The sequence below is a fragment of the Drosophila tropicalis genome, unplaced genomic scaffold, assembly GCF_018151085.1.
Source record: "Drosophila tropicalis isolate 14030-0801.00 unplaced genomic scaffold, ASM1815108v1 contig_4, whole genome shotgun sequence".
Lineage (NCBI taxonomy): Eukaryota > Metazoa > Arthropoda > Insecta > Diptera > Drosophilidae > Drosophila > Drosophila tropicalis.
This window is the reverse complement of record NW_027172862.1, coordinates 1,887,696-1,915,116: the sequence shown is the minus strand read 5'-3', so window position 1 is coordinate 1,915,116 and position 27,421 is coordinate 1,887,696. Positions and strand designations below refer to the sequence as shown.

At 33.2% G+C, this 27,421-nt stretch overlaps 1 protein-coding gene and 1 long non-coding RNA gene across 3 annotated transcripts; both read left to right on the top strand.

The window, feature by feature from the left end:
* Positions 1 to 296: 296 nt before the first annotated feature.
* On the top strand, positions 297 to 27,108 carry Rala (Ras-like protein A). 2 transcript variants are annotated; one of them, XM_068285143.1, is made up of 6 exons: positions 298 to 666; positions 12,423 to 12,680; positions 12,771 to 12,931; positions 15,835 to 16,009; positions 22,892 to 23,015; positions 24,744 to 27,108. In XM_068285143.1, exons 2-5 carry the CDS (start codon positions 12,528 to 12,530, stop codon positions 23,006 to 23,008), a joined length of 606 nt encoding a protein of 201 aa, XP_068141244.1. In that variant the 5' UTR covers positions 298 to 666; positions 12,423 to 12,527; the 3' UTR covers positions 23,009 to 23,015; positions 24,744 to 27,108. The 2 variants fall into 2 exon arrangements, with proteins under 2 accessions (XP_068141246.1, XP_068141244.1); XM_068285145.1 differs by lacking the exon at positions 22,892 to 23,015 and having other exon boundaries at positions 297 to 666.
* On the top strand, positions 5,617 to 6,118 carry LOC137573426 (uncharacterized). Its single transcript, XR_011031870.1, has 3 exons — positions 5,617 to 5,752; positions 5,835 to 5,884; positions 5,945 to 6,118. It is a non-coding gene; the product is annotated as an uncharacterized lncRNA (long non-coding RNA).
* Positions 27,109 to 27,421: the final 313 nt, after the last annotated feature.

Genomic DNA, 27,421 nt, shown 5'->3' with positions numbered 1-27,421 from the left:
TATATAATTGTCTTTTGTTCCAATATTTTGACTTCACATTTCGTAGTCAAAAGTTAAAATTGGCATACGAAACTTGAATACTGATTAAATTTCGCGCGAAAAATAAGAAGTGGAAAAAATACCACAAAAAATACTGAAAAATACCGAGAGAAACACTCGTACCCTTAGGACTATTACTCGCACCTTTAGGACTATTACTCGCACCCTTAGGACTATTACTCGCACCCTTAGGACTATTACTCGCACCCTTAGGACTATTACTCGCACTCGACTAAAACCTCAGTTGAGCGGTGTGCGTGAGCGTCAGTGCTACGGGGTGCGGCAAGAAAAGCGAATAACAGAACAAAAAAAAAAAAACAATTTCTTTTGAGTGTGTTTTTTCCGATTAAATTCTTAGCGATAACAAACAGAAACATAATAAATAAAATTAATAAAAGATAGAGTGTAGTATATTTTTTTGTTTTGGTGCACATAAATATGAAATTGTGATGTATGTATATTTGTTGTGTGTGTGTTGTGTATGAATCCCGTTAGCAAGCAGAAGTAACAACAACAACAGCAACGAAGACAAACGACAAAAGCGCAAAAAGGAAGAGCAAAAAGTCGAGAAAGACAGCGCAAAAAGAAACGGCAAGGCACACCAGAAGCGGCCAGAGGAGAAAAAAAGTGATTACGCATTTTTAATTTTTTCTTTTGGGTTTTTATTCTTGTTTTTTGGTTCATACTTGGTAAAATTTTAGCTGTTCACAAATGTATTTATGTCAGAAAAATATTTCAGTTCTGCAAAAATTCTACTATATGTATGGGTGTGTGTGAGTGTGCCATTCTGTATGGAACTTATCGATTAATGTTGTTCTTGTGTATTTTTTTTTATTTTTTGCTTGTGTTTTTATTGTTGTCATGGGTTTATAAACAAAATAGTAAAAGCCGCCAAAAAGGCAGCCAATAACAACAACAACAACAATGGGTCTGCCACCTATTGGCGTTGCCGTCGGCAGAAGCAGCAAAGAAAGTGCGCCAGCCTCCTCCCATGTATCTCATTGTCTCTGTCTCTTTCTCTCTCTCTCTCAGTCTCTATTTGCCTTTCTTGTTTAGAGTGCAAACTCTAAAATGTATAACGGAATGCAAAAGGAAAAAGTGAAATTTGTGCTGTTTTTTCTTTTTTTTTTTATGTTGTAGTAAATTATTTAAATTCAACAGTAATGAAAGCACACCAAAAGAGCAACAACAACGTAAAGCTTTTATCAATGACGCGACAGCGACAGTTGATTATCAGCGGAAATATTTCTTCTTTTTTTTTTTTTGCCGCACCCCGCTTGACCTTATTCCGTTACTCTCAACCTCTCTCTCTCTCTCTGCTGTGCGAATTCCATTCAATTGCATTCCTACTTCTTACTTATTCCTGCGCCCTTGTCCACCTGACTTTGGCTCATTGTCCTCTCTCTCTCTCGCCTTTCTATTGCTGTTTGTTCTTAATCATTTATTTTTTCACGTGCTCTCTAAAATCGTTGAGATAAATCTGCAGTTAATTTTAATATTTTTACTAATTTTAAAGTCAATTTATGCATTTTAGTGCATTTTTTTTATCAACATTTTTGAAGCCTCAAAAATATTGTAATCTTTTAAAAGATTATAGGCTTTAAATGCGCTTCAAATCTTTTATAATTATTCTAAATTTAGGATAGATTCGAATAATGAAATAAAATACAACGTTATAATGTTAACTGAAATCAAAACACTTTCGTATTAACACAACAAACAGGATAATAATATTCAAAAATATGTATTTGAAATCGATGATATTCCATGAATATGTAGATCGTTTTTACAAAAATTGTTATATCGATTTAATTAGGAATCCACAGAATGGGAATTTCGGATGTTTTCCATTAACTTTAATTTAAAACAACGATAAAAGAAAACCAGGATAAAACAAATATTGAAGTTTGTGTTTTCATTTGTCAAAAAACTTCTGATATTCATTTACAAAGGCTAGTCCATTGAATATATGCATATATAACGCAAAAAAGAGAGTCAAGTATAAAGTATGATTAATCAGTTTGTTCTTTTAGAAACAATGGATTCCTCTTTTTTGGTATATACGGTCACACTTTATGTCAAATTGTGTTTCTCTTTATTGTTGTTGTTGTTCTCATCTCATCTCACATCCGTTTCACACAATTTGTGTAAACCAATTTAACATTCGTTCCCAGTAAAACGACCAACCAAAGCCGCCCTCTCCCTCTCCCGTCTCATCACTTCTGTATTTTGATCTTGATATCTCATCTCATCGTGACATTTACGTGTCAATTTTACGCTTTACATATAAATCATTCCGTTAAAAATTTCAAACGTGACACAATTTAAAATGGGGTCGCGAAAATTAAAGATAAATTTAGTTGATTTGCATTATAAATTCCATCCCACCCCCCATTTCTTTCTCTCTCACCGCCCCTAACAAGTTCAAGTTCATGTTCACAGAAAGAGAGAGAGAATAATAAAAGAAGATGATGCAATTAATTTAATGAAGGCTAAAATTATATTAGAACTATATTTGTTGATCTAGCTTAAGAACTTGAACTTGTTTCTATTATTAGAAGTGAGTCAAGAATTTTAGTTTAAGTTGCTAATATTATGATTATAATTAATAATAATATTCTGTTGCCATGGGGCGTTAACGGTGCCTGTCGACGCAACAATCATTAAACCATACAAAATCAACTTTGGGGTTCTTGGTTCTTCAAGCCCCAGCATAGGGGGGCCAAATCACCACCACCAGCCTCCACCTCCTCCTCCATCTCTCCCAATACGCTTATTGAGTTCATCGATTTTTAATTTTTGTTTTTTTTTTTTTTTGCCATGTTTTATGTTTGCATTTATGGCTTATTTTTCATCTATCTCTCGCTAACTTGCTTCTTTCTCAACATGATAATGATCAGAATGACACAATTCGGCAAACAGAAAACAGAAAACGTAAACGCAAAAAAAAAAAGAGTTTAAGAAACAGCAACTTAGCCTAATTTATAGCCATCAGACTGCGATTTGCTCTAATTTCATTTTATAATGACAAACAATTTAAAAAGCAACCATGGGAAAAAAGGGAGGCAGGCAAAGGTGTAGGAGAAATGGGAATATACTTTACCCAAAGAGAGTGAGAGACAGAGAGAGGGCGAAAGAGATTACTGAAATAAGAACTACTTTAATACTTCAAATTCTTTTTGTCATTCGAGAATAATGAATCTAGTAACTTAATTACAAGAAATTTTACCACAACAAATGATCTTTTTCGTTTTCTCAAGAAATATACATAAATACATATACACAAAATTCTCAAGAACGACATTGCAAGGAAATTGATAGAGACTTCAAATAGACTTTGTTTACTCTGGATACCTGTTAACGAGTACCTAAGTATATTCGAATACAAACAAATTCATCTGAAATTTGCTACATTAGAACGTCGATTATCTGATATAAAGTGGAGGAGAAAGAATGTTGCGATTAACACGGAAGACATTATATTTCAATCAATTTCTACGTGCTTTGTTTGATGGAGTTCAAATTTAGGTATACAACAAAATTACAACTAAAATTGGCCACATTTTAGTCATATGTTTTCAAGCCACAATATCTCGCCAACGTTGGATCAGTAGAAGATCACTCAATGCCTCAATTTATACATAAGTTTAGTCATCTGTTCTGCCGTTTTCCAACACTAACTAATTTTGGAATAGTTTCGGTTCTGCTGTACTTACCAACTAAACATAAGTTTGTCCGCTTTTTTCTGCTCTTTTACAACACTAACAAAATTTTTTGGCATAGTGTTAGCAAATATTTAGCTTTATTACCACTAACCAAAGCCAAGAAAATGCTCTCCCAATGTAAACCAAAATGTGTAAGAGATACACACTTTTGAGAGGTGTTTGAGATTAAGTTGTTACCTCATCAACTAACCATATTAAGGCTACAAATTTAAAATATTTCTTCACAGTTCTCACAAGTGAGAAAAACCCCTTTAGAGAGATAGAGAGAGATGGAGTGAAGAGATCTTTTATCTTTCGAGATGGTGGTTGGCTTTGCTTGGGCATTTAATTAAGAAACACTTCCCCCGCAGTCCCAATGCCTCTGCCCTCCATCACCAACTCCCTCCCCCCATTTGGTGCCCCAAACCCCCTTGGAGGAGGAGGAGGCAGAGCATTGTTGTTGTGTGTGAATGGAGTTTTCTCAGATTTAACCATCCATGGTTGAGATGAAGCAAACTTACATTGAATAGTTAGTAAGATGTATGTGAATAGATATATCTGGTACTTGAATTTATCTCCATGTTAAATTCAACTAGTTGTTGTTGTTGTTGTTTTTTTTAGGCTGCCGGCTTGCCTTGAACTTGTTGTGCGTAGAAAGTTTTAACGGACACAAAACGAGTTGACTTTTAGTTGAGTTGAGAGCGCAAAAACTTTCTCACTAATACTATAAAAATAAAGCAACCAGCATTAAGAAGTAGTAACAAAAAAAAAAAAAAATGTTGGAATTTTCAAAACGTGAATAGTTCAAATGATAAATAAAAAGCTGCTTCTGCTTGCCGCTTGACTTGGCTGTCACCATTATTCATCTCATAGCTCACGAATTCCACTTGACATTGAAATAATCATCATCATCGTCGACGTCGTCGTCGACGCGTCGTTGGCGACTGCGCAGCAGCTAATTTTGACGCAGGCGTCTTAATGTGCCGCCTCACCGCTCCCAGTGATTCATTATTGTAAAAATATTTGTTTAAAACTTTGAAATTTTTCACCAAAATGATTCTAAAAACTTGGCTTAAACTGTTTCAAAGTTGTGTTATGTTTTACTCTTTATAATGATGATGATTAAGCTTGATTATCTCTTTATGTGGGCGTGGTGTTGATCTCCCTCTCTATTTAGCATTAGCATCGCAACATTCGATGATGAGTAAAATTTTGAATGAGAAGCACAAATTTAACATTAACAAAGTGACTTGAATAAAACATATTGAAAACTAGTATACAGTGTTGGAAGAAAGAATACAAACAGCTAACTAAAAAATCATATTTTCAGTACTTTTTATTTAGATTTTTCATCCAATTTCTCTCTTTAAGAGATTTACTTCCAAGTACTTAAAAATATAAAAACTTTTTGCTTAAATCGAAGCGACAAATTACTGTTTGTCTGTTTCCAAACTCGGTTTCTGATACAATCAACTCCCAGACAGATACATACATAGATGATCAGCACCTCTTTTTAAAGCTCGAACTTTTCAAAATTTTCAAATGGGTTTGGCATTTTACTTGAAATTTTGTTAAAGTTAAATATTTTTAGTATCTATCGTCTAAACTGTTAATATAAATTAAACAAAGTCCATCCCAGTTATGTTTTATGCCAAGTGATACATCTGAAAATTTAAAAAATTAAGGGATAAAGGAATTTTTTCCAAGTAGACTGATAAAATTGTGATGAGATAAAGGAATATTTAAAATATTAATGTTGTCTTAACCTGGCAACAGAGGAATAGAATAATATTTGAAATCTAGTGACGAGACTAAACTAGGTTTAGTAGGCTTCACTTATTAAAGCAAATATTTAATAAATTTGTGGTGGAAATCTAATAAAATGCAAGTACACACACATACAATATAATATTTATAAGATGTATCATAATTCACATCGAGTAAGCAGACTAACTAACCACGAAATATAGTCAAGGTTAGACTAACCAACAAATATACAGAAACCACAGGTAGATATATAGTCAGTCAGTTAGTTAACCGAATGAAACTTGAATAAACTGAAAAATTATATGTAAAATGGATACGAAACAGTTAGCAGAGGCAAAGGAAAGCAGAGGGGGCGGGACGAGTGCGAGGGAATGGTAAAGTTGGTTGTACATAACTTTGATTTGAATTTTACTGAATTTTCTTTTTGCGAGCAGCCATCACATACACGCAAGATGAGGCAAAACAAACTGTTAGGAGACACGAAGAAGACACAATGCCAACGAGAGCAAGGCAAAAAAACAAAAACAATAACAACAACAGAAAAAAAGGCATTATATACAGAATAATGCTAATGGCAAATTGCATTAAAAAGTTGGAAGATTTACAAGTTGTGCGATGTGAACTAACTTCCATTATAACGGTTAGGTTTTTTCCCCCTTTCGTTTGTATACCCTTGCAGATGAGGGTATTATAGGTATTATAAAAAAGGTATTCGAGTCCCACAATAACGAGTAAATATACCTCAAATGAACTGATCAGTATTTCGCATAACTTTGTACCTTTTTTTTTGGCTCTTTATACTCCCAACTAGTGATTCTTTAAAGTTGTCGAACAATTTCGATACTGAAAATCAAAATTTTTCAATTAGAAGACCCTCTTCGAAAATGTTTTCAAGATCTAGATGGGTTCCTGATCAGCATGGTTTGTCGAGTCAGTAAAACTATGCCCAATTCGTCTGTTAGAGTCGCCCACACGCTACTACTAGAGATAGAACAAGATTGATTGGGTTTTTTGAAGGGGAACATTGTGACACAAATTTCCATAGATCGGTTAAAAACTTTAATTAACTTTTTCATAGTATAAATTGTGATATTAAACTTTATACACCCAAGTTTCAATCTGTTGGGATACAATTATATCTGTATATAGCTCTAACTAGACGTATAAAAAGTTAAAGCTTATTAAGGCTATTGGCGGATGCTTGGGGAAATCCAGGACCGATTACCTTTCTAAAATGATAACATTTTGATATCATTTTGGGATAGAGAAAGTTACTTTTTGGATACTTAATTTTTTGTGTAGTTGACGCTCATAGAGTGCATTTCTTTTGCAAAGCGTGATGTTGAAGCTCTTGTCATCTCTCTCTCTCCCCATCCCTCTGTCCTTTACTTAAGTGAGTCGATCTAAACTTTAATCAACTTTAAGTACATATAAGTTAATTTTAGGTCATTGAAACGAAGTTACTAAGTAAACGAGCCACAGACTCAATTGCTCGTTTAATAGGTATTTGTAGGTCGTTACACTGACTTGAAGGCGAAACCCCTTTAGTTTTTATATTGTTATATTTTGGCGGTACGCTTGAGTAACCACCCACACATTGGGCAAAAACAACACACACACACACACAGAGGGAGAGAGAAAAGAAGAGAGACATAGAGCGAGACGAAGAAGAAGAAGAAGTAATAATATCTAACCAAAAACTAAACATCATACACACGCACACGATGACGTCATCTTCGTTGTATTCAATCCCCGAATAAAAACCAAAAAAAAAAAAAAGTTCAAATAGAATAAAAATTATGAGTAATAAATTAAACGAAAGGCCGCTTCTCCCCCCAATGGAGCCAGAAAACTCTTTGCAAAGAAAGCATTCAAAACGATCGACAAACGAGGCGAGCAAGAAAAATATACATAAGATAGATAGATAGATGGATAGATAGAACGATCGAAAACGAAAAGAAAATGTCTGTTTAAAATCAATTACTAGCAAATAAATATAATCGCCAACGCTGCCGACTTCTCTCTTGTACTAAACAAATTTAGTCGGTCGATTTTGGTAGATTTTGGCAAAACCAAAACAAAAAAGGGGAAAAAATAATGTGAATAAATTCTTTTTGATTGCAAACACAAGCTACAAATACCAACACGTGTATGTGTGTGTGTGTGTTTATTCTCAAGGTTCAATGAAATGGAAAACCTAAACGAATTTAATGCTTTCATAAAATGGCTTATAAATTTAGCAAAATTTAATGACCAGCAAGAAAAGAAGAAGAAAAACAAAAGAAAATTCATTCAATGTATCAAATGTATTACTTTATGGGTCATTTTGGTTGAATTTCGATTGCTTAACGAGATACTCTTCCAACACTTCTTTCTCTTCCGAAAACTGGAAACTGGAACTAGAAAAAGAGTCGAGTGACGATAAGTTCTTTTCTTGAGTCTACGTTTCTATCCATCAGGACCTTTTCGATGAAACATTAATTCCTTTATAAGATACTCCTTTGTCTCTTTTCTCTCTGTCTTTTCGAAGCTTGTCTATCTCTTCGATAACGGTGGAAGAAAAAAACAAATTCTAGATTTTAGGATCTTTTCGAAGCCATTCAAGATAAGTAGAGCTTCTGATTTGGAAAAGGAAAGCGATTTGCCTTTTTTAATTGAGTAATTATCCGCTATTTAGTCCAACACTTGAATCCGACATTGATCACAACGTTTTTGAACATGCCGATCGCATCTGTTTTTATACCCAAAAGAAGGTTCTATCAATTGACACGGTTAATGATATTTATCAAAGGCAACATTGAAAATTTTCCCATTGACAAAGAAAACTGAAACAATGAATGAGAAAGAACAGTAAATTTTAGAAATTTTATTTGGTCTGCTGCTTCTTTCGAACGATATATGGAACTTATAGATTTATACAATAAATTGAAATTGAAAACCAAAGAATTTGCAAATTTTTTTTTTCACTTTTGTCTCAATTTTGCCAAGTAAAACAGTATTCTGACTGAACCCAGAGAAAGGATCATTGATAACTCAGCGCAATGGAGGACCATTCGAATATCATTCATTTATCTGATAGTCGATATTGATGAAAGTAGCTCTTCGATAGTTCAATTACCTCACCGAGTACTTCGCATCGAGGGTTTATTTCCGCCATTCGTAATCTTATCAAGTTAGTAACTAATAAAATAATAAAAAAACGAAATGGAAAATCCATTGATAGATGGGGTTTTAATAGTTTTAACTCCTTACTCAATTTGATCAAGGGGAGATATGGTCTGCCGTCTGTGATCTTTAGATTGAACATCTCATGACGTCATTAGTCACATATAAAACAAATAGAACAAAATATTGTACATAAAAAAGAGCATTTTTGTTTTTTGAATTTCCGCAAACAAAAAACTAAACAAATGGCAAAAATGGAAGACGACTTGAAAAGAAAATCTAAAAACAATTGTTTGTACATTTTCTATTTTTCATTTCAGATTCGTTGATTTTTTTTTTTTGGTTTTTGTTTTGTTTTGTTCTATTTAATTAGCAAATGTGAGTGCTTGTGTGTGTGTGTGACTGTAATTTTTGTGTGTATTTGAGCTGCTTATTATGTCAAAGTGCCGACTTCTAGATACCCTATCAATTTAAATGGGAAGGGATCTACTAGAATTTTCAAAAAAAGGAAACTTGAGAATATCTATTAAAGCACACGCCAAGAACTTAAACACACAGCCGCGCCCTCTAGCCTAGGTTTAGTCCAAGGTTTGTTTGTTTGGGTGTATATTTTAGATATAAACTAATATACCCATTCAGTTGCAATGGGTATAAAAAGCATTAAATTCACATGTCATAAAAAAGAAACCACCGAAAATGAAAATGCAAAGCAAATATTTAAAAATTTAGTTGCTAATTTTTTTCAAATGCTGCACGAAAAATTCCAAGAAACACAACCAACAGTAAACCGCCACACACACAGATACACGCAAACAAAACAAAGAAGAAGAAAAATGGAAGCAATAATTAAATTTAGATCAAGAAGAGTATAGCAAATTGTATACACACACACACACACACATAGACAGACACACGCACAGTTAGAAGCACTTACTATATAGTAAGAATAGCAGGCTAAAGATAATCGAAATTGATTTCTACTTTGCTTATTCTTTTTATTTTTATTTTTTCTACTTTTGAGCAAATAATTTCATTTATAGTAAATTGAAGCTGATTGTAAGTGAGGAACGAAAAGGAACGAAACGAAAACTTTTCAAGTTTGCAATTAATTTTTCAATCTCTTTTCCTGTTTCACCACAAATCACAAATCACAGACACAAACAATTCCCATCAATTTGTTGCACCACATTGCGTATGAGTAACGTGTTGCGTATGAGTAACTTTTCCCCATTTTAACAAAACTTTACTGTGTTTGTAGTCATTCTGGTTTTTAATGTGAGTGTGTGTGTGTATATATATATATATGAAAGTAAAGGAGGAGGGACTTGTGTAGCCTTGCACAGTGGTCAGTTTAGATGAAATCTATTAATGCATTTAAAATTGATTCTTTGGCAATGTTGTGGGCTTATATTAACAGTTTATCTTGGATTCTGCGGATCAGTACACTATATTATACCTATAGCTCCCATAGAAATGATCGGTCAGAAACCAAAAAATAATTTTGCTTTTTTCCGATTTCGACTTCTATGAAGACTAATATTTGTCATAAAGCCCACATGGGAAGGAACAGTAAAAAATCATAACTTTTATCAATATTTGTTAGTTAAATACATATATGTATTAACAATTGTGCCAAATGTCATCAAGATCGAAGGATTATATCATACACATAGCTGCCATAGGAAAAATTTTGGTCAGAACTTCTTTTTTGCTTCTTATGCGATCATGAACAAACTAAGTATTAGTAATTAACTTATTAATCTCTAATTCTATACATTTTTGATTGAATGGGATAACAATTACATCAGAGATAAGCTTTTTTAACACTGAGGCTAAAAGATAGCCTCAAGAAGATGGTTCAATCTATTAGTTATGATTCAATCAATTGATTTCTTTGTTGGAGACATGCCTTGCCAGGCCGCGAGAGAATCATGCTGAGGGACAGTCAATTAAAAGGGAAAAAAACTTGTGTGGATCAGTTATTGATTTTGAATCACAGTGCCCCAAACCGAAAACAGACAGCACAATTAACACATTATTAAATTAAAATGATAGCAGTTGTCGGAATAAAAGTTGACATATCTATATAGTAGTAGATAAAAGATATGATGGTGTGGCTGATTGGTTTGTTTCTCTTTTCCCCCAACGAATTTAACTGGGGTAACCAGCTTAAAGATTAACAAATTTCCTTTAGTTTAAGATTGTCATCTATAAGGTGTTCCAGATCAACTTGGTTAATTGGTGTCTCTTTCCTCGAGAGCTTAGGTCTATTTCTTTTACTAGCCAACGCCCATGTATTAACGAAATATTTGTAACGTTTGTGTTTGGTTACGTTTTTGTTTGCTTATTTTTTTCTTTTAGTTTGTTTAATTGACAGGTAGCTTTTGCGCCCGATTACTCACCTCGAAGTGAAGTTGAAAAAGTGATCGGCTGGAGGGGAAGTGGAAAGGAGGTGATAAGTGTGTAAAGTGAATTGAAGTGAATAATTTGTTTTTTTTTTTTTTTGTTTCTTTTTTCCCATTTCAATTTGTTGTCAATGTCTTTAAATGAGTCACTTTGGCAAATGGACTTCAGGTGTGTGTGTGTGTGTGTGTGCCTATTCCAAATTTCCAATTGGTCACAAAAGGCTAATTGCCAACACACACACATATGTAAAACCATTTTGGCTAGGTCTGCATTATGCTATTTTACCCTCCATTTCCTTCCCCTTTCTCTGGTTGTTTGGCATGTGTAAAAAGTTCATTCAACTTGTTTCGTTTTATGCTTCATTTGCGGGGCTCGAGTCAGTCAAGTCAGTTAACGCTTTTTGTGTTGCATAATAACTTGGCAAAATATATACATATATAAACAAGAAGAAGAAGAAGAAATAAAGAGAAAATGGCATAAAAGAAGTACAACAAGTAAATACATAGGTTTTCTTTTGCTCTCTATCTCTCTCTCTCTCTCTCTCTTTGTGTGCGTGTGTGTCTCTTCCTCTGTTTCTAAAAAGGGAAAAGGGCGAAACATGGCGAAACACTTGAACATGTCAACTTCTCTCTACATATGTATCTGCCATGTAGCTAAGCAACAAGAAAGAAGCAGAGTATTCTAAGTTAGTCACGTCCATTTGCTACCCTCTAGAGCCAGAGACAGAGACCCATTCTTTATATAGTTCGACTTTGCTTCAGAATTCCAATAGCCTTATGCCAATAAGTTCATTGCTAAAACTTGTTGAGAATTACAACTAAATGAAATGAAAAACAGATTGTGCAAAGCTTACTATCAAAAATTGTTATCATTTAACCCTTCTATAAAGTCTTTTTATAACTCTTTTTGAGATAAATGAATAACCTTATCATATGGAAACATTTCTACAACAAGTTTTCTTAAATTTAGTCATATCGTATGTTGGCAATTATCTTAATCTCTAGATTAGAGAGTGGAGAGCAAATATTAATTAGTGTTCATAGTACATCAACAGAGAGAAAACCTTGTAACCAAATATAACAGTGAAAGAGTGTCGCCTGACATTTCTAACATTTAATTTTTAAAATAGTCACAGAATTCGTATAGTTTTCCGATTATAATGTTGACATTGATCGGTTTCATTCCCCAACTTTGTGCTACGATTTTCAGCAGCTGTGCAAAAACAAAACAAGAACCGTATTAAATTAATGTATACCTCAGTTTATATCGATTTAAGCGGGGGCAACAACTTACAGTAACCTCCACATGAACTTAACTTGAAATTGATGTATTCTTTTGCAGGCATTTTGTTGTTGCATCCATCCAACCATCCATCCAATATCCATCCCATTGGACTGTATTAGAACTCTTGTAACGATAAGAAGGATCATCTGCTAAAACATCATCATGAGTAAAAAACCGACAGCCGGACCGGCATTACACAAGGTCATTATGGTGGGCAGCGGTGGCGTTGGTAAATCGGCACTCACATTGCAATTCATGTACGATGAATTTGTTGAGGATTATGAACCCACCAAGGCCGATAGCTATAGGAAAAAGGTTTGATTTGCTTGGAAATACACGACTTACTACATATATCATTTGAATCCAATATGAATGTTATAATAATAATTATTATTTTTACTTTAGGTTGTGCTAGATGGTGAGGAAGTACAAATAGATATACTTGACACAGCTGGCCAAGAGGATTATGCCGCCATCAGAGATAATTATTTTCGCAGTGGCGAAGGTTTTCTCTGTGTGTTCTCAATCACAGATGATGAAAGCTTCCAGGCCACTCAGGAATTTAGGTGAGTGTCTACGCCCACGCCCACGCCTACGCCTACGTCTAATTAAGCACAATTCATAGCGTAAAGTCATGGAAGGATTATACACAGATACACACACACACACACAGAGAGACAAGTAAAACTATTTTCAAGGGAGTGGCCCCAAACTCAAAAGACATCACATATTCTCAATATCAATTAGACAAATTAATTTTTGGCATTTCCTTATCATGTGAATGCATTTGAAATGTTTGTATATGACTTGTTTGATTGGTTACTCGTCGTCGGAGGAGGAGGCGTAGGAGAAGAAGCGGGCCATAAACTTGTGTCTAATCATAAACAATAGTCATAGTCACCACCCCTTATGAATCATTTGGGTTTAACCACCTGGCTCATTCACTCATTGACTAACCCTCATGCCCTCATGACGCGTGAGTAACCCACATTTTGGAATAGAAGTCGTCCTCGTTCAGTTCATTGGGCCACAAGAAAAGTTGGCAGTAAGAAGTTGATTCGCACAGGATATGGGCTTCATGCTAGGGGAAATGGTAGTTAGTGCTTCAAGTAGGAACTGTCACTCTCTTTCTCGTGTGTCTCTTTGCGGAGCATGTGTGCAGCTGGGTGTGAACCACCTCACAGCTTAAGCAAACACAAACATATACGAGGGCAATTTCGAAAATTTCTCAAAACTTTGGCAACTGAATTGTAATTTAACATGCAACACTGATCCTGCCAACCACCATCTGCTTAAGGACAGATGTAAATTTTGAGGGAAAGTTAGAAGTTCAAAGGGGAAACCTAAAAAAAGAATGCATTCATTTTTCATACCAAATGGTAGAACTATCGATAGTTAATTTTCTTCTTTTTTTTTTTGCATCGATAAACAAAACTGATTTTGATTTAAGAAATTTAACATAAATAAATTGAATTATTGGTCTTCTCTCGTTTTCGTACCGAATTACAAAACGCTTAAAACCCAATAACAAACAATTATAAAACTATAATAAAACAGGGGTAAAAAAATTATAAAAAATATCAAAGAAGTTAAATTCGGCTATGCCGAAGTTTATATACCCTTGCAGTCCTTGACAATAATAATTTCACATTTTCAAAATTTGTTTTCTGCAACTCAATTCATTAATATACAAACAAAACAATTTTACTCTTCATACTATGTACAATTTGTTCTTCTTCTTCCCTCATTCCCTAAGCAAAGCAACGCACGCATACACATACAGTTTATGTAGCGTTGCGTCTGTGTGTGTATGCATGTGCTCTGTTGATTTGATGATGACGTAGTAGGCAGCAAGCAGAGCTGCCGGCAGCGATTGAACCGATTTATATAGACTGTAACTTGTGTTCTATTTATCCGATCAGGGTCAAATTTTGGGATCTGAGATTTTATATCAAATTCTATTATATTGGTAAATTTCATGGGGATACTCCAATTTTTGCAAAAATTTTTGTTCCAGAGCTATATGATATAGTAGTCCGATCCCAAAGATTTTCATACTTTATCTCACCCGGGTAAAAAAAAAGCTCCCAAAAAAATTTCATCCCGATAGCTCTTAAGATGGCTGAGTAAAACGCGTACGCACCGACGGACAGACGGACAGACGGACAGACGGACATGGCTATATCGACTTAGCTTCTCATGCTGATCAAGAATATATATACTTTATGGGGTCGGAAACGTCTCCTTCTGTGCGTTACAAACATCTGACCAATTTTATAATACCCTCTGCAAGGGTATAATGAAAAAAAAAAAAAATTAGAACTAAATTTAAAAATAAAAGAAATAGTAAAAATTAAAAAAAAAATAATAATACCATAAAATACAATATAAAATTCTTAAAAATCAAAAAAAAAATATACAAATTTAAAATACAAATATTAAAATAAAATCAAAAATTATTAAAATTAAAAAAAAAAAAATTAAATAAACTTAAAAACAAAAAAAAATTCAAATTAAAAAAGTGTTTTTATATAATTTAAATAAATAATACAATTTTTTAAAAATTTTAAAAAATTATAAAAATTAAAAAAAAAAATTAAAAGAATTAAATAAAAAATATAAAAATAAAATTTAAAACAAAAAATAAAAACTAAAAAAAATATACAAATTTAAAAAATGTTTTTATATTATTTATATCAATAAAAAAATTTAAATAAAAACAAATATGTGTTAAAATTAAGTTTTATTGATTCTTTCAAATTGAAAATTATAATACAATTAGATTTTATCATAAATAACCCAGAGACCATAATCATTAAACGTTACATTTAAAAAAAATTACATTCAAAGATCAGTGAAGATTAGTTATTTATCCATGTAAATCTTTTTTAATGAAAAACCCGATGGAAGAAAAAGTTTTTTGTTTGGAAGATTCTGTAACAAAAAATGAAAATAATATAAATAATAATAAAAGAAATAAAAATCTGAATAATAATTTATGAATATTAATGGTCTCTGATATTTTAAATGTGGAAAATGTGAAAATTTGTGCCGTTAAAAATAATTCTTAACTGCTACAAATACTTAACAACAAATTTAAAAAAAGAAAAAAACATTTTTTTTACAAAATTTTAACGGAAATTGATACTTATCCAGCCTTAGCCTTAATAGTTTAGCAATGTATACAAAATAAAAAAATATCTTGAGGGACAAAAAAGTAGCACTTGGAAATTTCAAAAACTGCCCTCTCATATGAATTGCGAATTCTGTTTATTTTGACTTCAATGTTATGAATCACTCGAGTGCCCACTTAACACACACACACACATACACACACAGAGAGACAAAAACTAGAAAACAAACAGCATATACTAGACTTAACTTAACTTGCGTTGACTTTTGATAGTAGAGAAGCTTATCATTAAAATGCCTTAACCCAACTCACTCTCTGTCTCTTTCTGTTTTGCAGAGAACAAATACTGCGAGTGAAAAACGACGAGAGTATACCATTTCTGCTTGTGGGCAATAAATGCGATCTGAATGACAAGCGTAAGGTTCCCCTATCCGAATGCCAGCTGAGGGCGCATCAATGGTCGGTGCCCTATGTGGAGACTTCGGCCAAGACACGCGAAAATGTTGATAAGGTAAGTAGTGTTGCATCAAGATGTGAGCGACTGTAGCCTTCTCTGAGAAAATATGTATACCCATCTTTGAGATCTCTCTCTCTCTCTTAAAGACATTTAGTTATCAATTGGCCATTAACTTGAGACAAACAAACAAACAAACCATTGCAAATGCAGCAAATTTCCATGGCACAAAATTCTTAAATCGATCTTCGTTTCTCATTTCTTTTTTCTTCTTTTTTTCTATAAGTTACTATTGTTTTCTTGTATTTTTCTTATACGTGTTATTGATAAGCATTTGTATGCATCATTCGTATACAAGCATATCTAGAGCTTGCATTTAACTGACTTTAAAAATATGTGCGGGTATTATATTACGATTTTGTACCCAATTAGCTGATAAAATGATTTCATTTTTCAAGTCATCAAGAGTTTTCTATGAGTGTTCTAGGGGCGTTTTGATAACACATACACACATTTACTATATATATGTATGTGTGTGTATTTCAAGGTCTCTTCACAAGCCATACGAATGAAAGATAAGTCAATAATTGTTATTGAGCTTTGTCAACTCATTTTATGATGTAATCATTGACAAGAACAACAATTGGGTCAATAAACCAAATCGAAATTAAATGCAACAATTGTTCAAGTTCATTGATTTATAAGAATCATCAATCAATCAAGAAGTTCTTCAATAATTTTGAATCATTAATATATGAGCTAACCATTTCTAATATTTTAATGTATTTCAAGCATGAAGTAAAGATTTGCATAAATTAAAACTGTTATAACAGCATATATAGTATTTGGATAATATTAAAAGATCTGATATATAAGTCTCTCATCTGGGTAGCTATTTACTTTTCATTAAACTACTAGTATTTGGAAAACTGAAAAAAATAATGCCATTCACATTCGTATAACAATTGTTTAAATGTTCGAAATACATACTTAATAGCTGACTGATGATTTCAAAAATTTTCTATTGTTTTCCACAATTTCCACATATCTCCGATGAAAACTTATCGAAATTAAAGCTAAAAATCGTCATCCTAGACACAGATATCGATTAACAAGCATTAGAACTATATTATCGGCAAGTAAATTTGAGAAAGATGTTTCTAATGTTTTTGTTAAAATATGTATATAACCACCGCAGTATGTCTATCTCTTTCATATTATTCTAGAATGATCCGATCTGTGAATTGTAACGGACATTCTTTCATTTCTGCTTTACGTTCTTATTCTCGCTGCCTGCGCTGCAGCGAATATTCTTATGCATAAGTTTAGTCTCTAATAAACCTCTACTCGAATAGGTTATGGGCCCAGGCAGCAGAAAGTAAAACTGTGCGGGTTAGTCGGAAAGACTTGTAAGAGATTCGTTTTGTTAATTAAAGTTTGTGATTAACTAATTTGTTCAAGATGAGTACACAATTTTCAATCGAAAAACTAGATGGTGAAAATTATAGTGTATGGTCAGTACAGATGAAAAGTCTGTTGATTCATTCTGATTTGTGGTCGGTGACATGTGGTCGGTTAAAAAAAGTGGCGTCTGATACGGCTGAACAAAAGGAGTTGTTTGACAGTAAAGACGAGAAAGCCCTCGCAAGTATTTTGTTGTGCGTAAGTCCGTCGCAGATCAACGGTATAAAACATTGTAAAACCGCGAACGAGGCATGGGCAAAGTTGTCCGCGATTCACATGCCCTCCGGTCCGGCTAGAAAAATACAGTTGTTTAAGCAATTGTTGTATTCTAAAATGTTGGCTACAGACAGTATTCGAGAGCATTTGAATAATTTTTCTAATGTCGTAGAAAAGTTAAGTGAAATTCAGGAACAAGTGCCTGATGAAATGCTCGTTATAATTTTGTTGGCAAGTTTAAGTGATGATTTCGAAAATTTTGTAGTTGCCATAGAAACGCGAGACTCGTTGCCATCGCTAAGCGCTCTAAAAATTAAATTGCTTGAAGAGGGAGAGAGACGCAAGATTGGCGAAGTAGCCGAGAAAAGTGAGAATAAAATGTATTCGTCGCGTCAAGAAAACGGTAAAAAGAACAAAGCAATGAGAGAACCAAAAAACATTGAATGTTGGTTGTGCGGTCGTCGCGGGCATTTCGCGTCGAAGTGTAGTTCGAAAGAGAGAAAAGACAACGCGAGCGAAAAGAACAGTAAAAAATCTTTTTCGGTGCTCTCTACTTCTGGAACACGAATCGGTTTGTCGAAAAATGCGTGGTGTGTAGACAGCGGGGCTACAGCTCATTTGTGTGCGGACAAATCAATGTTCACGAGTATGCGTGAGCACAAAGAGAAAATCAAGTTAGCAGGCGACAGTTATATAGAAGCCGAAGGTTGCGGTACAGTGGAACTAATATGCAAAAATATCACGATCGAGTTGGTTGACGTGCTATATGTAAAAGACTTACAATGTAACTTTATTTCGGTATCAAAAGCAACAGAAAATGGCTTAAGAGTAATTTTTGTCAAAAACAAAGTGTTCGTTAAAGACAGTAACAATCGTGATTTAATGATCGCAGAGAAACACAACGGTTTGTTTTTGTTTGAAAGTAAAACAAAAACAGTTTTTGCTGCAGAAGCAAATGTAAATCAGCTGGTGAAATGGCATGATCGATTCGGACATTTAAATTTCGATAGTTTGAACAAAATGATTAAGCAGGATATGGTCTATGGTCTCAATGCTAGAGTGTGTAGTACAAATGACCTTGTATGTGAAACGTGTGCAAAAAGTAAAATTTGCGTTAAGAAGTTTCCGAAGTTTTCGGAAAGTCGCTCAAAGGAATTGTTGGGCTTGATTCATACAGACATTTGTGGACCTATGCGTACAGCGTCACAAGGTGGTGCGCGCTATTTTGCAACTTTCATAGACGATAAATCGCGTTATGTATCGGTATACATGTTAAAGAATAAGAGCGATATTTTCCAGAAATTCCAAGATTTCAAAATTCTAGCAGAAAATCAGACGGGTAAGCGTATAAAAGCCATACGAAGCGACAACGGTCGCGAGTACCTGAGCGATGTATTTGAACAGTTCTTATCGAGTCATGGAATAAAAAGACAACTCACTGTTCCCCACACTCCACAACAAAATGGTGTGGCGGAGCGCGCAAATAGAACCTCGGTGGAGATGGCGCGAAGCATGATAGTGCATGCTGGAGTTGGCGAATCTTTTTGGGGAGAGGCGATAATGACGGCTGCATATTTACGGAACAGAGCAGAAACTGCAACTTTGCCTGACAATACTCCATACGAGGTTTGGTATGGGAAAAAGCCAAGCGTATCTCATCTTAAAGTATTTGGTATGAAAGCTATTGTTTTAGATAAAACTCATAAGAACAAGTTTTCAGCGAAAGGGAAGCAGCATATTTTGGTAGGTTACTCCGAGACTGCCAAGGCTTATCGTCTTTACAACCCTGTCAAAAGGACCGTAGTAGTATCCCGAGATGTCGTGTTTTTGGAGCACAAGTTCATGAAAGAGTTGGAGCACGGTCGAGAATCATCATGTGAGTCAGATGTGGTAATCTTTCAGCCAAGTGAAAAACTTGATTGCGAGCATAATGATGAAATCCAAGAAAAATCTGTGGAGCAGCAAATTCCAATTGTTGATGAGCAAAGTGGTGACGAAGAAAATGCTGAGGAGGAGCAACCATATACCCGAAGAGGGCCAGGGAGACCAAAGATTGTTCGCACTGGGCGTGCTGGTCGTCCACGAAGAGAGTACAATATGCTGAATGTACTAGATGCGAAAGACGTCATTGTTCCTACCTGTATAAATGAGGCATTTAAGTCAGAGCAGTCGGAAAACTGGAAATCAGCAATGCAGAAGGAGTATGACAACCTAGAAAACATTAGGACATGGAGTTTGGTTGATCTTCCTGCAAACAAAAAGGTTATCGGTTGTAAATGGGTTTTTACCACCAAACGAGATGAGAGTGGCAAAGTTCAGCGCTTCAAGGCAAGATTGGTCGCAAAAGGGTGTGGTCAACAATATGGAATTAACTACAAGGAAACTTTTTCCCCGGTTGCACGTTATTCCTCAATCAGACTGGTGATTGCGTTGGCGGTGGAGCACGAGATGCACTTGCACCAGATGGATGTCTCTGCAGCATACCTCAATAGTGAGCTACAAGATGACGTTTATATGCGACAACCTGAAGGTTTTGTCGATACTGATCATCCCAAGCGTGTACTCAAGCTACATAAATCGTTGTACGGCTTGAAACAGAGTGGGCGTGAGTGGAACCAAAAGTTGGATAGCGTTCTTTTGAAGATTGGTTTCGTTCCGTGTGCAAGCGAACCGTGTATATACACGAGCAAAGTCAATGGGTATTTATCTATTATTGTTGTATATGTTGACGATTTTATACTTGCATGTACCAGAAAAGACGACGTGGCCTACATAAAGCAGCTCATATCAAACGAATTTGATGTGGTCGACGGCGGTGAACTCCATCATTTTTTGGGGATGGAAATCGAGCGAGATGGCAAGACTGGCAATGTCTCCATAGGCCACAAGCAGTACATCGAAGGCTTGTTGCATGAATATGGTATGCAGGACTGCAAGCCGAACGCGACTCCTCTAGAGGTTGGGTTCCAGACGAAGTGCGATAGCGATGATTGCGGTCAGGTGGACAAGACACGCTATCAATCACTCATTGGTTCGTTATTGTATTTGGCGTTGACTACACGGCCAGATATAATACACTCTGTGGCTAAATTGGCGCAGAGAAATTCAGATCCGCACAAGGAACATGAGGTTGCAGCCAAGAGGGTATTGAGATATCTAAGAGGTACCTCAGATGTGAGACTCCATTATAGCAAAACTGGTGTTCCTATCCACTGTTTTGTTGATGCGGACTGGGCTGGCGATTGCAACGATCGGAAGTCGTTCACTGGTTGGTCATTCCTTATTGCTGGAGCGGCGGTGTCATGGGAATCAAAGAAGCAAAATCTGGTTGCCCTCAGTAGCACGGAGGCCGAGTACGTAGCACTTTCTACAGCAGCCAAAGAAGCGATATACATCAGAAAGCTGATCAACGAGATGGGATTCGGGCCGATGGCGAAGCTGATAATTTATAGTGACAACCAGAGCGCACAATGTCTTGCTAAAGATGCTAAATTTCATTCACGTAGCAAGCATATTGAAATAAAATATCATTTTGTAAGGGAAATGTATAAAGAAAATGTAATAGATATCAAATACATTCCCACAGATAGTATGACCTCAGATATATTAACAAAGAACTTATGTAAGGTCAAACATGTAAAGTTTACAGAAATGTTGGGATTAAAATAATTTTTGTACAAGATAGACTTCGCGTTGAGAAGGAGTGTTAAAATATGTATATAACCACCGCAGTATGTCTATCTCTTTCATATTATTCTAGAATGATCCGATCTGTGAATTGTAACGGACATTCTTTCATTTCTGCTTTACGTTCTTATTCTCGCTGCCTGCGCTGCAGCGAATATTCTTATGCATAAGTTTAGTCTCTAATAAACCTCTACTCGAATAGTTTTCAAATCTGTTAACAGGCTTAATCCTAGTTATTACGATATTACATATATAAAAAAGCTAAATATAGTAAAAATATCGAAATAAATCGATAAATCAAGTTTCTGTTAACCATATGTGAATAATAATAATGTTGTCACGAAATTAAAGCACATTGATGAGAAATATTTAAATTAACTAATTAAGATTTGATTTTTAGACAATGTCAAAATGTTGTAAATGGTTTTATTTGAAAACCAGTGTTGACAAACGGTGAATTGTAAAAGTATTTATCTGGACAAAGAATGATAAATTAAACTAAAGATAAACGTTCATAAAAGGAAGTGAATGTATTCAATTCTAAATATAAATTGATAATATATCAATCAAATATATAATTCATAAATGCTTACTTAAGTTCTCCTACTAGTCCTTAAAATACGCTTGAGCTACATAAATTTGGTTTCTACGGAAAGGAATCATGAGTACTAAGGAGTACTTTGGCCATGTTTTTCTGTAATTGATAGAAATAAATTATATTTTAAGCGAGACTATAGCTCAAAATAGATGTTAACGGCTGAAAAGAACTTTCCGATTTCGAAATAGTGTTGATTGTCAGATGTTACATTTCGGGGACTACTTGCTCTTTAAATTGTTCACTCACAACACTCTACAAAAGCAATTACTTCTTTATTTTTCAAAATATAGTTTATTAAAACCAAATAGTCTTAAAATTATAGTGATTCAAATGTGTCCATTTAGAGTTTATTAAACAGAAACAAGATAAACACACTGTGCAAACTAAGTGTGCCAAGGCAATGCATTTACCAACACTGGAATACGATTTTAGATCTAGATTTGCCATCGTTTTCACTATCTACACTGAAATACAATCGAGTAGCTCTTAAGTCAACAGTTAATAAACTTTTCCAACTTTACTATTCTCTGGAAAATTAAACAAAATGGCATTAACGATAAGATTGTACTAGCTAGATGGTTTTCCAACACTATGACACACAATAAAAACAAACCCACACCTACACAAGCAGAAGTAACAAGCTAGCACCGCAAATTTATAGCCTACTTTGCCGCGCAATGAATTGTCAATTGTTGCTTATGAATTTTTCTATTGATTTTTGATTTCAAATTTATTATTTCTATGATTTTCGATTTTAATAACAAAGCAAAAACAAAACACAACAAATAAAAGGCTCCTATGCATTTCACCCACTTTCTAATTAGCTAGCATAAACACACACACACACACACACACACACACACACATACACACTTACATATTATACATTTAACTATCTATCTCTATCGTTCTCAAACAAAATATATATATATATGTATACTTTTAATCCCCCCCATCCAAACAATTAATTACAGGTATTTTTTGATTTGATGCGCGAAATAAGATCACGAAAAACCGAAGATTCAAAAGCTACAAGCGGGCGTGCTAAAGATAGATGCAAGAAGCGGAGACTTAAGTGTACCCTACTTTAGGCATTAGGTGCATAAACAACAACAACAACAAAACCAATTATAATACACACTCTATCTCTCTCTCTCTCTTTCTCTGATTTCGTTTTGTTTGAATCTTCTTTTAACTCTAACTCCTTTTTGCCTGTCTTAGAGTATTAACCCTTAGCGCTTACCTAACTTCCTTTGTGGTTCTAGCCCTCATGAGTTTCCTACTTTTCTTTTCACTGAGCACTTTCTAATGTTAATAGCTTTAGTTATGTTTAGTTGCCCGCTTACTTAATACCTTTTTTTTTTTATATATGTATGTACATATTAATACATAACAACCTAATCATAAATGTTTAATTTTGCATTTTGTATTTGATTTCTTTGATTAAAACAAAAGCAAAAGCAAAAACAAAATCAATTATGCCTAACTAACGGACTAATCCAAGTTCTTAAGCTTTAAAATCAGTTGGAAATTAGGGCAGAATGCAATGGGGGAGGGAAATAGTACAGTACAACCAGCATATAACAAACATAAACTCACTTGATTCCAAGTAAACTCAGATGATTCTTTATCTATTGATTATTACTTGGTATATAAAATTCTTAATATTGAGTTCTTTGCTTAAAACAAAGTTCCTTACCATGAGGTTTCACTGCTTATTTCAAATATTTAACAAACAAACAATGAATCTATCTAATACCTAATAAATATTTATTTCTAAATAGACTTAGAGAGCAGATTAAGACAAACAACTTATAAAGTTATAGAAAAATTCTGAAAAAAATTATTAATTAATTCCATTTTGAATAGTTAACACAATTTAATACTTTTTCATTTTAGAATTTGGTCTATACGAAATTTTTGAAAGGAATTCTCAGATTTTCTAGCTTTTATAATGGAGCATAAACAATAATAAGCAACTAATTTCTAACACACATGCAAGCACCCAACAACAACACACACACACACACATGGACATAAACAACTAACAAACACATAAAAGGGAAAAAGAGAAAAAAAAAAACTTATTGAATTGATTTGGTTTTGGTTTTGAGATTTCGTTTCAATTAATTTCGGATCATTCATTTCCTTTCTTCTCTATACATACATATAAAAATATACATAAATATATACATATATATATATTTATTTTAATGGTGAATGTGAAATTATTTTGCTTTCGGTTGGTTTATTTTAGACATTTTCAAAATTTTTGTAGCAAACAAATTATTATTATAATAATAACAAAAATATATTATATACTATATATATTATTATAATTCCCCTAATTAACCCCCCTCACGAAAACAACAAAAATCAAAAAAGATTTATTTTGGCTTGCCAAAAGTTTTTGTTTTTATATCCTTGAAGACTTAAAACTTGTCCGATATGGTTAATCCTCTAAGACTTAAATACTGTTTATTTGTTAAGTTAATTAAGTTTAATAAATGGTTTATTCCCAACCTAAATCAATGTTCTAAAAACGATTAGTTTTTTTTTTGGTTTTTTTAATCGAAACTTTGATGGGTTTATCGATTTAACGAAACTGTTTCAGATCAATGTAATAAAAGGATGAAATTTGGTCTTGTTGATTACTTTTGAAACTGACTGATCAAGAATTTATATACTTATTATTAATGACTGACTGAAAAAAAGAAAATGAAAATTATGAATGCAAGGATATGAAAAGAGAAAAATAAGAAATTTTATATTATGATGAATAGAACTTTACTTATATATTTTCTCTCTCTGTTTTTTTTTGCTTAGGTATTTTATGATCTAATCAGGGATATTTCATCACGCAAAAAACAACGTCAGACGGACGTGAAACAGCCGCCGAAGCCCAATTCTCATTGCTGCCAATTGCTGTAGAAGAAGGAGGAGGAGATAATAGACCAGAAGATGATGATGGACAAGGAGAAGATACAACAATAACGACAACAACAACAACGATAACTGCAGCAGCAAGAAAAATTTAATAATAACAACAACAACAACAATTGAAACGACTGCAACAAGTGGCATGCAACATAAGCTACGGCCAGATATATATATATATATATATATATAGATATATATGATACCAATCAACAAAACAAACAAAACACAAAAACCAACAGAACAGAAGAACAGAAAAAGTTATGTTTAATTAATAATATTTAATTGAAATCTAAACCTAACTTAAAATCAACATTCATAATTTTTGCTTGCAATTTCAATAATTAATAAATCAATTGTGTAAAATACAAATACATACATACATATATATACATACATATATATATAAAAATTATGATTTACTTTTAATCCTTTTTAGTCCCATTCGTGTGCACCACTTGAATAAGTTTTGCTTTAATTTTTGTTGCTTTACCACAATATATATATATATATATATATAGATCACATATACGATCAATATTAGAACCATAAACAAATTTTGCAAATTTCACGTTAAAGAAAAAGAAAACATTTCTCTTTTTTTTCTCTCTTTTCTGTTTTTCATAAATAAATAATAGCAAAATGTTTACAACTCACACACACACACACACACAGAAAAGCTTTTTATAAATAGTTAAACAAAGAATTAAACAAAACATAAACTCAAAATGAATAAAAAAGAAAAACAACTAAAAAAAAAAAAAAAAAAAAAAACAAAAAAAATAACACAATTTTTTGTAATTTTCTAACTAAAAAAATGAAACAAAACAAAAAAAAAATACGCAAAAAAAAAAAAAAAAAAAAAAGTAAGAAAGAAATATGTATGAAAACATTTTTGAAACAATTGTTTTCAATTTAGAACAAAAACCAATAGATAAAAACAACAACAACAACAACTACTAAATTATGTTATGCTGCGGATTTAGTCAAGCTTAAATTCCTTCGTTTTCCCTGCCGTTCCAAACATTTTCCTAGATTATAGCCCTGCAAAGTCGCGTTTGAGCCAATCATTCCTAAACGATCTAGATTATATAGTCAGAGTCAGTCCCATTTCCATAAAAAACAAAAAAAACAACAACACATTTTTCAACCTCTTTTTTGTGTGGTTTTTTTTTGAGGTGCAGCTAAACGTTCCAAATTGCAGAATTATAAATTTTATATATATATAGACAAAAATCTGGAGAACCAAAGCTAAAACATCTATTCTACATATGAGAAATCGATTATAAATAGTTATATTAAACGAAAGTTTATCAACCAAATCGTAACAAATATAAATAATATAATTAAAATTGATTAATTTATGTAAATACGTACAAATCGAATTTGTTTATTGTATGGGAAAGCTAGTTATATTCATCAGAATCCAAATTTAGTATGAAATGAAACTTGAGTTTGGTTATGGAAATGTGTAAGCTTTAAATATATATTTCTAAAATAGTATTCCCAAAACAAAACAAAAACAAACAAAAACACTTTTGATTTTTAATTACGTTTTTAAATGTTTGGAACGGCGGCGGGGGAATTTAAGAAATTTGTATTGATCCCAGCAGATCATAAGATTAGAAATTTTGGATTTTCTTTTCTCACTAAAAACACAAAAAAAAAAGAATACAAAGAAACGGTTGCAATTCTCTTTACAACTTTTGGCAATCTTTTGTTTTTCTTTTTTGTCTTCTATTTTTGTTTCCTTGTAAAACTGCATTCTGTATTGTATTATGTAAGCTATTATTATTATTATTACAATTATTATTATTAAAAGTAATATTATTAAATATATAAGTTATGCTATCGAAATGATGATGATGATGATGATGATATATGAATGGATCAAACAGAAAACTTTTTGTAATTACATTTATTTCTGAACTTTAAGTTTTTTTTTTCTATTAGGTTTGGTTTCGTATGTTGGAGCAGCAGCAGTAGAAATCGTAGCACAGATACACCCATACACACACACACACACACAGTTACATACACCATATGCATATATCAAAATTTAAGTAAACACACACAATTTTTAGCAGCAATAATTGAAAGCAAAATAATATAAAGAAGAAAAAAACCTTTTTTTGTATATGGATTATACATACATACATACATATATGAATAAATAATGTGAATATATGATTTAGCTTGACTATTGACAACAACAACAACAACAAACAAATAAACATCATAAAATAACAACAAATTTACAAAATTGTTTAAATGAACTCATTTTACTGAAAAAAATTATATGGAAAAGAAACCGAAAGTATCGACATGGCAATATGAAGTCGTTTTGTTATGCTGATCAAGAATATATGCAATATACAACATAATCTCCACTGTTAAGTTGGACAAGCTGTAGATGGTAGTTTGTACCAAATATTTTACGTATCATTAGCCAAAATGTCTTTATTTTTCATGATGGCAGACCAAACTACCTAGATAACGATAACAAAGCTCTCATGGCCAACAGACAGAGATGCTGGCTCCTTTATAGCTTTGAACCAGAGGGCTGG